The following is a 10,614-nucleotide window of genomic DNA, read 5'->3' as shown; positions in this document are numbered from 1 at the left end:
TTCTCGGGTTTGCAAATTTTTAGTGTCGTTTTATAGCAGGTTTCAGTCAAGTGGCCGCTCCCCATACCGCTCTGACCTCAGTCAAGTCCCAGTTTAGGTGGTCAGATTCTACGCAGACTGCGTTTGACGTTCTAAAGTCTCTTTTCACTATCGCGCCTATCCTTCTTACTCCTGACTTCACTAGACAATTTATAGTCAAGGTCGACGCCTCGGAGGTGGGGGTCGGGCGGTTCTTTCCCAGCATTCCACCGCTGATGGAAAGATACACCCTTGCGCTTTTTTTTCTCACCGTCTTTCCCCCACTGAGCGTAATTTCGACGTGGGCAACCGCAAACTGATCGCCATCCGTGGTCTGGACAGATCACCGAAATCTAGAATATATCCGTAAGGCCAAGAGAATTAACGCTCGTCAAGCCCGCTGGGCTCCTTTCTTTACCCATTTCGATTTTACCATCTCTTATCGCCCGGGCTCCAAGAACGTCAAGCCTGACGCGCTCTCATCTTTTTGACTCATCTTCATCGACTGAGCCTGAGGAGATTATTCCCCTGGGTCGTGTTGTTGGGGAATAGAGAGGCTGGTTAAGCGTTCTCTTTTTCGAGTCATAGTCCCGCGCAATGTTCCGAAGGAGCTTCTTTTTGTTCCCGTATCCGCGAGACGAGCTGTCCTTCAGTGGGGACACACCTCTAAATTAACTGCCCATCTCGGCTCGCTTTTATCCGTCAGCGCTTTTGGTGGACTTCTTTGGAACGAGATGTGCGACGGTTCATTGCCTCCTGCGTTATGTGCTCGCAAACTAAGGCTTGCAATTCCCCTCCAGCCGGTCTGCTTCGTCCGTTACCGGTTCCTACAAACCGTGGTCTCACTTAGCTCTCGACTTTATCACCGGGCTCCCTCTCTCGGCGGGTAACACCGTTATTCTAACCGTGGTAGATCGTTTTTCTAAGTCGGCCCATTTTATTCCGCTCGCTAAACTCCCCTCTGCCAAAGAGACCGCCCAGATCATGGTTGATCATGTTTTTAAGCTACATGGTTTACCAACTGATATAGTGTCTAATAGAGGCCCCCAATTTTCTTCTCAGTTCTGGAGGGAATTTTGTTGCCTGATTGGGGCATCTCATCCGGGTTTCACCCCCAAACGAACGGTCAAGCAGAACGGACCAATCAAATTGTCGCCAGCATTCTTCTTAGTCTCACCCATCAGAATCCCGCGTCCTGGTCACAGCAACTTTCCTGGGCTGAATACGCCCATAATTCGCTTCCGTCCTCTGCTACCGGATCTTTCACCCTTCCATTGCTGTCTCGGCTATCAACCTCCGTTATTTGCGTCCCAAGACTCTGAGTCTAATGTTCCATCTGTACAAGCTTTTATTAGCCGTTGCAAACGCACCTGGAGGAGAGTGCGGTCTGCTCTCTGTCAGGCTAGAAGACGCATGACAGTTGCGGCCAATAAGCGCAGAATTAAGAGTCCTCGTTATGTTTGTGGTCAGAGAGTGTGGTTATCCACTTCAAATTTACCTCTCCAGTCCGATTCACGTAAATTGTCTCCCCGTTTTGTTGGACCATTCCACATTGTAAGGATCACAAGTCCTGTCGCAGTAAAACTTCACCTTCCGCCTAATTTACGCCGGGTTCATCCCGTGTTTCATGTCTCCTGCATCAAGCCAGTCATCCGTCCCCCCTCTCGCCCGGTTTGCGCTCCTAGTCTTGTCAATGATACCCCTATCTACAGGGTTCGTCAAATTCTCGACATGCGCCGTCGGGGACATGGCCATCAGTATCTCTTCGACTGGGAGGGGTATGGTCCTGAAGAGAGAAGCTGGGTTCCCTCCCGGGACGTCCTGGATCCTTCACTCATCGCTGATTTCCTCCGGTCTCGCCAATTGCCCTCAGGAGCGCCAGGTAGCGTTCGTTGAGAGAGGGATACTGTCATGATCCTGGGTTTTCTTTCCCCTTTCTCTGTCTCCCTCTTGTGGTCACACACTCACTCGCACACTCACTCACACAATCATGTACACTCATCCTCTCCTCCGCTCATTATCTCTTACAGGTGTTTCCATATTTTGTCTGCTCTGTTATTATTTTGTTCGCTCTGTTATTATTTTGTCCGCTCTGTTGTTATTTTGTCCACTTTGTAATCACTTTGTCCACTCTGTTATTATTTTGTCCACTGTTATCACTTTGTCCACTCCACTCTGTTATTATTTTGTCTGCTCTGTTATTATTTTGTCCGCTCTGTTATTATTTTGTCCACTCTGTTATCACTTTGTCCACTCTGTTATCACTTTGTCCGCTCTGTTATTATTTTGTCCGCTCTGTTATTTTTTTGTCAACCCTGTTATCACTTTGTCAACCCTGTAATTTTTTTTGTCAACCCTGTTATTATTTTGTCAAACCTGTTATTATTTTGTCAACCCTGTTGTCACTTTATCAAACCTGTTATTATTTTGTCAACCCTGTTATCATTTTGTCAACCCTGTTATTATTTTGTCAACCCTGTTATCATTTTGTCAACCCTTTTATTATTTTGTCAACCCTGTTATCATTTTGTCAAACCTATTATTATTTTGTCAACCCTGTTATCACTTTGTCAAACCTGTTATTATTTTGTCCGCTCTGTTATCACTTTGTCAACCCTGTTATCACTTTGTCAACCCTGTTATCATTTTGTCAACCCTGTTATTATTTTGTCAACCCTGTTATTATTTTCCACTCCACTCCTTTATCATTTTGTCAACCCTGTTATCATTTTGTCCACTCTGTTATCACTTTGTCCACTCTGTTATCACTTTGTCCGCTCTGTTATCACTTTGTCCACTCTGTTATCACTTTGTCCACTCTGTTATTATTTTGTCCACTCTGTTATCACTTTGTCCACTCTATTATTTTGTTTGCTCTGTTATTATTTTGTCCGCTCTGTTATTATTTTCTCCACTCTGTTATTATTTTGTCCACTCTGTTATCACTTTGTCCACTCTGTTATTATTTTTTCCACTCTGTTATTATTTTGTCCACTCTGTTATTATTTTGTCCACTCTGTTATCACTTTATCCACTCTGTTATTATTTTTTCCACTCTGTCCACTCTGTTATTATTTTGTCCGCTCTGTTATTATTTTGTCCACTCTGTTATTATTTTCTCCACTCTGTTATTATTTTGTCCACTCTGTTATCATTTTTTCCACTCTGTCCACTCTGTTATTATTTTGTCCACTCTGTTATTATTTTGTCCGCTCTGTTATTATTTTGTCCACTCTGTTATTATTTTGTCCACTCTGTTATTATTTTGACCACTCTGTTATCACTTTGTCCACTCTGTTATCACTTTGTCCACTCTGTTATCACTTTGTCCACTCTGTTATTATTTTGTCCGCTCTGTTATTATTTTGTCCACTCTGTTATTATTTTGTCCACTCTGTTATTATTTTGTCCACTCTGTTATTATTTTGACCACTCTGTTATCACTTTGTCCACCCTGTTATCACTTTGTCAACCCTGTAATTTTTTTTGTCAACCCTGTTATTATTTTGTCAAACCTGTTATTATTTTGTCAACCCTGTTGTCACTTTATCAACCCTGTTATTATTTTGTCAACCGTTATCATTTTGTCAAACCTGTTATTATTTTGTCAACCCTGTTATCATTTTGTCAAACCTGTTATTATTTTTTCAACCCTGTAATCATTTAGTCAAACCTGTTATTATTTTGTCAACCCTGTTATCATTTTGTCAACCCTGTTATTATTTTGTCAACCCTGTTATCATTTTGTCAACCCTTTTATTATTTTGTCAACCCTGTTATCATTTTGTCAAACCTATTATTATTTTGTCAACCCTGTTATCACTTTGTCAAACCTGTTATTATTTTGTCCGCTCTGTTATCACTTTGTCAACCCTGTTATCACTTTGTCAACCCTGTTATCATTTTGTCAACCCTGTTATTATTTTGTCAACCCTGTTATTATTTTCCACTCCACTCCTTTATCATTTTGTCAACCCTGTTATCATTTTGTCCACTCTGTTATCACTTTGTCCACTCTGTTATCACTTTGTCCGCTCTGTTATCACTTTGTCCACTCTGTTATCACTTTGTCCACTCTGTTATTATTTTGTCCACTCTGTTATCACTTTGTCCACTCTATTATTTTGTTTGCTCTGTTATTATTTTGTCCGCTCTGTTATTATTTTCTCCACTCTGTTATTATTTTGTCCACTCTGTTATTATTTTGTCCACTCTGTTATCACTTTATCCACTCTGTTATTATTTTTTCCACTCTGTCCACTCTGTTATTATTTTGTCCGCTCTGTTATTATTTTGTCCACTCTGTTATTATTTTCTCCACTCTGTTATTATTTTGTCCACTCTGTTATTATTTTGTCCACTCTGTTATTATTTTGTCCACTCTGTTATTATTTTGACCACTCTGTTATCACTTTGTCCACTCTGTTATCACTTTGTCCACTCTGTTATTATTTTGTCCGCTCTGTTATTTTTTTGTCAACCCTGTTATCACTTTGTCAACCCTGTAATTTTTTTTGTCAACCCTGTTATTATTTTGTCAAACCTGTTATTATTTTGTCAACCCTGTTGTCACTTTATCAACCCTGTTATTATTTTGTCAACCGTTATCATTTTGTCAAACCTGTTATTATTTTGTCAACCCTGTTATCATTTTGTCAAACCTGTTATTATTTTTTCAACCCTGTAATCATTTAGTCAAACCTGTTATTATTTTGTCAACCCTGTTATCATTTTGTCAACCCTGTTATTATTTTGTCAACCCTGTTATCATTTTGTCAACCCTGTTATTATTTTGTCAACCCTGTTATCATTTTGTCAAACCTGTTATTATTTTGTCAACCCTGTTATCATTTTGTCAAACCTGTTATTATTTTTTCAACCCTGTAATCATTTAGTCAAACCTGTTATTATTTTGTCAACCCTGTTATCATTTTGTCAACCCTGTTATTATTTTGTCAACCCTGTTATCATTTTGTCAGACCTATTATTATTTTGTCAACCCTGTTATCACTTTGTCAAACCTGTTATTATTTTGTCCGCTCTGTTATCACTTTGTCAACCCTGTTATTACTTTGTCAACCCTGTTATCATTTTGTCAACCCTGTTATCATTTTGTCAACCCTGTTATTATTTTGTCAACCCTGTTATTATTTTCCACTCCACTCCTTTATCATTTTGTCAACCCTGTTATCATTTTGTCAACCTAGTTATTATTTTGTCCACTCTGTTATCACTTTGTCCACTCTGTTATCACTTTGTCCGCTCTGTTATCACTTTGTCCGCTCTGTTATCACTTTGTCCACTCTGTTATCACTTTGTCCACTCTGTTATTATTTTGTCCGCTCTGTTATTATTTTGTCCACTCTGTTATCACTTTGTCCACTCTGTTATTATTTTTTCCGCTCTGTTATTATTTTGTCCACTCTGTTATCACTTTGTCCACTCTGTTATTATTTTGTCCGCTCTGTTATTATTTTGTCCACTCTGTTATCACTTTGTCCACGCTGTTATCACTTTGTCCACTCTGTTATCACTTTGTCCACCCTGTTATCACTTTGTCAACCCTGTTAGTATTTTGTCAACCCTGTTATCAATTTGTCAATCCTGTTATTATTTTGTCCACCCTGTTATCACTTTGTCAACCCTGTTAGTATTTTGTCAACCCTGTTATCAATTTGTCAATCCTGTTATTATTTTGTCAACCCTGTTATCATTTTGTCAACCCTGTTATCATTTTGTCAACCCTATTATTATTTTGTCAACCCTGTTATTATGTTGTCAACCCTGTTATCACTTTGTCAACCCCATTATTATTTTGTCCACTCCTTTATTATTTTGTCAACCCTGCTATCACTTTGTCAAACCTGCTATCACTTTGTCAAGCCTGTTATCACTTTGTCAACCCTGTTATCATTTTGTCAACCCTGTTAATATGTTGTCAACCCTGTTATTATTTTGTCCACTCTGTTATCATTTGTCAACCCTGTTATTATGTTGTCAACCCTGCTATCACTTTGTCAACCCTGTTATTATTTTGTCCACTCTGTTATCACTTTTTCAACCTTGTTATCCCTTTGTCCGCTCTGTTATCACTTTGTCAACCCTGTTATCACTTTGTCAACCCCTTTATTATTTTGTCAACCCTGTTATCATTTTGTCAACTCTGTTATCATTTTGCCAACCCTTTTATTATTTTGTCAACCCTGTTATTATGTTGTCAACCCTGTTATCACTTTGTCAACCCCATTATTATTTTGTCCACTCCGTTATCATTTTGTCAACCCTTTTATCATTTTGTCAATCCTGTTATCATTTTGTCAACCCTGTTATCACTTTGTCAACCCTGTTATTATTTTGTCCACTCTGTTATCATTTTGTCAACCCTGTTATTATGTTGTCAACCCTGCTATCACTTTGTCAACCCTGTTATTATTTTGTCCACTCTGTTATCATTTTGTCAACCCTGTTATCATTTTGTCAACCCTGTTATTATGTTGTCAACCCTGCTATCACTTTGTCAACCCTGTTATTATTTTGTCCACTCTGTTATCATTTTGTCAACCCTGTTATCACTTTGTCAACCCTGTTGTTATTTTGTCAACCCTGTTATTATTTTGTCAACCCTGTTATTATGTTGTCAACCCTGCTATCACTTTGTCAACCCTGTTATTATTTTGTCAACCCTGTTATTATTTTGTCCACCCTGTTATCACTTTGTCAACCCTGTTGTTATTTTGTCAACCCTGTTATCATTTTGTCAACCCTGCTTTCACTTTGTCAACCCTGTTATTATTTTGTCAACCCTGTTATCATTTTGTCAACCCTGTTATAACTTTGTCAACCCTGTTATTATTTTGTCAACCCTGTTATTATGTTTTCAACCCTGTTATTATTTTGTCAACCCTGTTATTATGTTTTCAACCCTGTTATAATTTTGTCAACCCTGTTATTATGTTTTCAACCCTGTTATTATTTTATCCACCCTGTTATCACTTTGTCAACCCTGTTGTTATTTTGTCAACCCTGTTGTTATTTTGTCAACCCTGTTATCACTTTTTCAACCTTGTTATCCCTTTGTCCACTCTGTTATCATTTTGTCAACCCTGTTATGTTGTCAACCCTGCTATCACTTCGTCAACCCTGTTATCATTTGGTCAACCCTGTTATCATTTTGTCAACCCTGTCATTATTTTGTCCACCCTGTTTCTACTTTGTCCACCATGTTAAGCAATTTTTTCCATAAAATAATTTAATAAAAATAGCTATTAAATAAATACTACTATAATATCATATACACAAAGCAAAATACATGTCAGCTGACTCAAACGTGGTAGACTGTTTTCCACTGACTTCCGTTGGAATCTCAATAAAGAACAGTCGTCAAGGTAAGATGTTGACATGTTGATGTTGAAAAAGATAATTGATGAAGAACTACAATGTTCAGCAGAACTACACGCCCCATGATGCGCGCGTCGGGCAGCGGAAGGGACGCCAGGGCTCGGAGTCGAGCAGCTGCAGCTGATGCGGGGACACTCACAGCGCTGCGGGACGGAGGCTGAGCGGAGCGGAGCGCGGCACCGGCACCGGCGCGAGGATGAGGATGGATCATAACCGATGAAGAGACGCGGGACAATGATGGGGTTGTGTTCGTGACAGCGGGACTGATGCATTCATCTCTCATGGTTATTCATCACCTGGATGCCGCGGATCGTTCACTCATTAGTGCACAGGAAAGTGAGCTTCCTCCAGCTGGAGCTCAAGGGCAAACTCATTCATCCAAATACTCAACCCAAAGAATGACTTTTCCAGCGTCCTATTTGATACCCAAACACACTATAGCAATCATAAATAATTTCTCTGCATGCAACATGCCAACAGTATTCTGAGCCGATGGGTTTAACCTATTTGTTTTAATCTGGAACCGAGCGTTATGACGCAGAAATGCACATTTGATGATGATTGGAGAACATTATTATTATATTATTTAACGTTCCGCCTATGATGCACAGTTGACGAACATTGTTTTTGTTTCTTTTCTTTTCTTTTCCTTTATCGTTTGTAAATAATCGCCCTGACGCGACACTGCGACGCGTCGTTTGCGCATTCCCAGAGCGTTATCCGAGGGACAGCGCGTAGTGTGCGTTATTCTGAGGGTTGATGTTCTGCTGGCCGCTCGTGCTGCTTGTGATGGGCTGTATTCAGAGTATCAGATGCAAACCCAAGAGTTTCCGCGACAGCGTCATGGTTCTGGAGGTCAACTCCTCCATCGACCCGAACCCCACCAGCATCGACGAGTCCTCCGGCGTGGTGCTGCGCTACCGCACGCCGCACTTCCGCGCGTCCGCCCGGGTCATCGTGCCGCCGGTGGCCGGGAAAGAGAGCTGGACGGTCGGCTGGATTCAGGCGTGCAACCACATGGAGTTTTACAACAAATACGGATCGAAAGGGATGTAAGTAAAAAAAAGGCTGTTACAATAGTTCAATGGTAACACTTTATTATTTACAATGTCCTTGTTACACATGTTTCATGTCCTTACCATAGTAGTAACAGCAAAATTACATGCAACTAAACTCTAATCCAACCCTAACCCTATAGTAAGTACATGACACCTTAAAATAAAGGGTATACTTACTATTTTAAAGTGTCATATGTGACATGTACTTTCCATTGAAGTAACAGCAAAATTACATGCAACTAACCCTAACCATAACCCTATAGTAAGTACATAACACCTTAAGATAAAGGGTTACACTTTAGTGTCATTGTTACATATGTTACATGTAGTTACTATAGGAATAACTATAAATTATGCATAAAAACATGCAACTAACCCTCAACTTAACCATAACCCTATAGTAAGTACATGCAGTTACTAAATATCACTCAGAAATTAAATATATTATTACAGTGTAACAATTACACCTTAAAATAAAGTGTAAGTGTAACTCCACACAAGTTTTACAACAAATACGGATCGAAAGGGATGTAAGTATAAAAAAGGCTTTTACAATAGTTCAATACACTTTATTTTACAGCTATATATGTTACATGTACTTACAGTGGTAACAGCAAATTTTGGTTAAACTTTATTTTAAGGTGTCACTGTTACAGTGTAATTATATATTCAAGTACAGAGTAATATTTAGTAACCACATGTACTTACTATAGGGTAATGGTTTGGTTGAGGGTTCGTTGCATGTAATTTTGCTGTTACTACTATGGTAAGTACATGTAACATGTGTAACAAGGACATTGTAAAATAAAGTTTAGCCAAAATTGCATGCGACTAACCCTCAAACAAACCCTGTAGTAAGTACACGACACCTAACACTTTATTTTGTTGTCATTGTTACAGTGTAATTATATATTTAAGTACTGAATAATAATAATTATCAATGTACTTACTATAGGGTTTCGGTTATGGTTTGGTTTGGTTGAGGGTTAGTTGCATGTCATTTTGCTGTTACTACTATGGTTAGTACATGACATGTGACACGTGTAACAAGGACACTGTAAAATAGTGGGTTATACTTTATTTTAAGGTGTCACTGTTACAGTGTTATCATATATTTAAGTACTGAGTAATATTTAGTAACTACATGTACTTACTACAGGGTTAGGGTAGGATTAGGGTTGGTTTAGTTGCATGTATTTATGTATAATTTACTGTTACTATGGTAAATACATGTAACATATGTAACTAGGACACTGTAAAATAAAGTGTGCCCTTTATCTTAAGGCGTTGTGTACTTACTACAGGGTTAGGGTTAGGGTTATGGTTTGGTTGAGGGTTAGTTGCATGTAACTTTGCTGTTACTACTATGGTAAGTACATGTAACATGTGTAACAAGGGCATTGTAAAATAAAGTGTACCCTTTATCTTAAGGCGTTGTGTACTTACTACAGGGTGATGGTAGGTTGAGGGTTTAGTTGCATGTAACTTTGCTGTTACTACTATGGTAAGTAGGCCTACATGTAACATGTAACAAGGACATTGTAAAATAAAGTGTAGCCAAAATTGCATGCGACTAACCCTCAAACGACACCTAACACTTTATTTTGTTGTCTTTGTTACAGTGTAATTATATATTTAAGTACTGAGTAATATTTAGTAACTATATGTACTTACTATAAGGTTAGGGTTTGGGTTGGTTGAGGGTTAGTTGCATGTAACTTTGCTGTTACTACTATGGTAAGTACATGTGACACGTGTAACAAGGACACTGTACAATAGTGGGTTATAATTTCTTTTTTAAGGTGTCACTGTTACAGTGTAATTATATATTTAAGTACTGAGTCAAACTCTGTGTAAGCGTGTGAACATCATGTGTGTCAGTGTTTAGCGTGATGATTTGATCATGTAACAGAAGCGTGGAGTGACATTACAGCACAGTTAGAGGTTTCACTTGTCCTACTTCCTGTTGAAGAAACTCTGCTCTGCCCTATTTCCTGTATGAAACTAAAGACATGTCTTAAGATGATGATGTCTGGAGACTGAGATAAACACATGTTCAGTCTTCATGTGTTCCTGGAAACACACACACACACACACGCACACACACACGCGCACACACACACGCACACACACGCACACA

The 10,614-nt window shown here is 39.0% G+C and overlaps 1 protein-coding gene across 3 annotated transcripts in view; it reads left to right on the top strand.

Moving 5' to 3' along the window:
• The first annotated feature begins 7,553 nt into the window (after window positions 1-7,553).
• Window positions 7,554-10,614, top strand: part of fam78ab (family with sequence similarity 78 member Ab) — a 14,878-nt gene continuing 11,817 nt past the window's right edge. The window contains exon 1 of one of the 3 annotated variants that reach the window (XM_079813876.1): window positions 7,554-8,468. In XM_079813876.1, the coding sequence (XP_079670002.1) occupies window positions 8,176-8,468 (293 nt within the window). In that variant the 5' untranslated portion in view covers window positions 7,554-8,175. Of the gene's footprint in view, window positions 8,469-8,980; window positions 9,005-10,614 lie in introns of those variants that run through there. The other 2 variants (XM_079813878.1, XM_079813877.1) reach the window with 2 other exon arrangements.

The sequence above is a fragment of the Gobio gobio genome (genome assembly GCF_949357685.1).
Source record: "Gobio gobio genome assembly, chromosome: 4".
Lineage (NCBI taxonomy): Eukaryota > Metazoa > Chordata > Actinopteri > Cypriniformes > Gobionidae > Gobio > Gobio gobio.
This window is presented reverse-complemented; position numbering and strand designations above follow the sequence as displayed.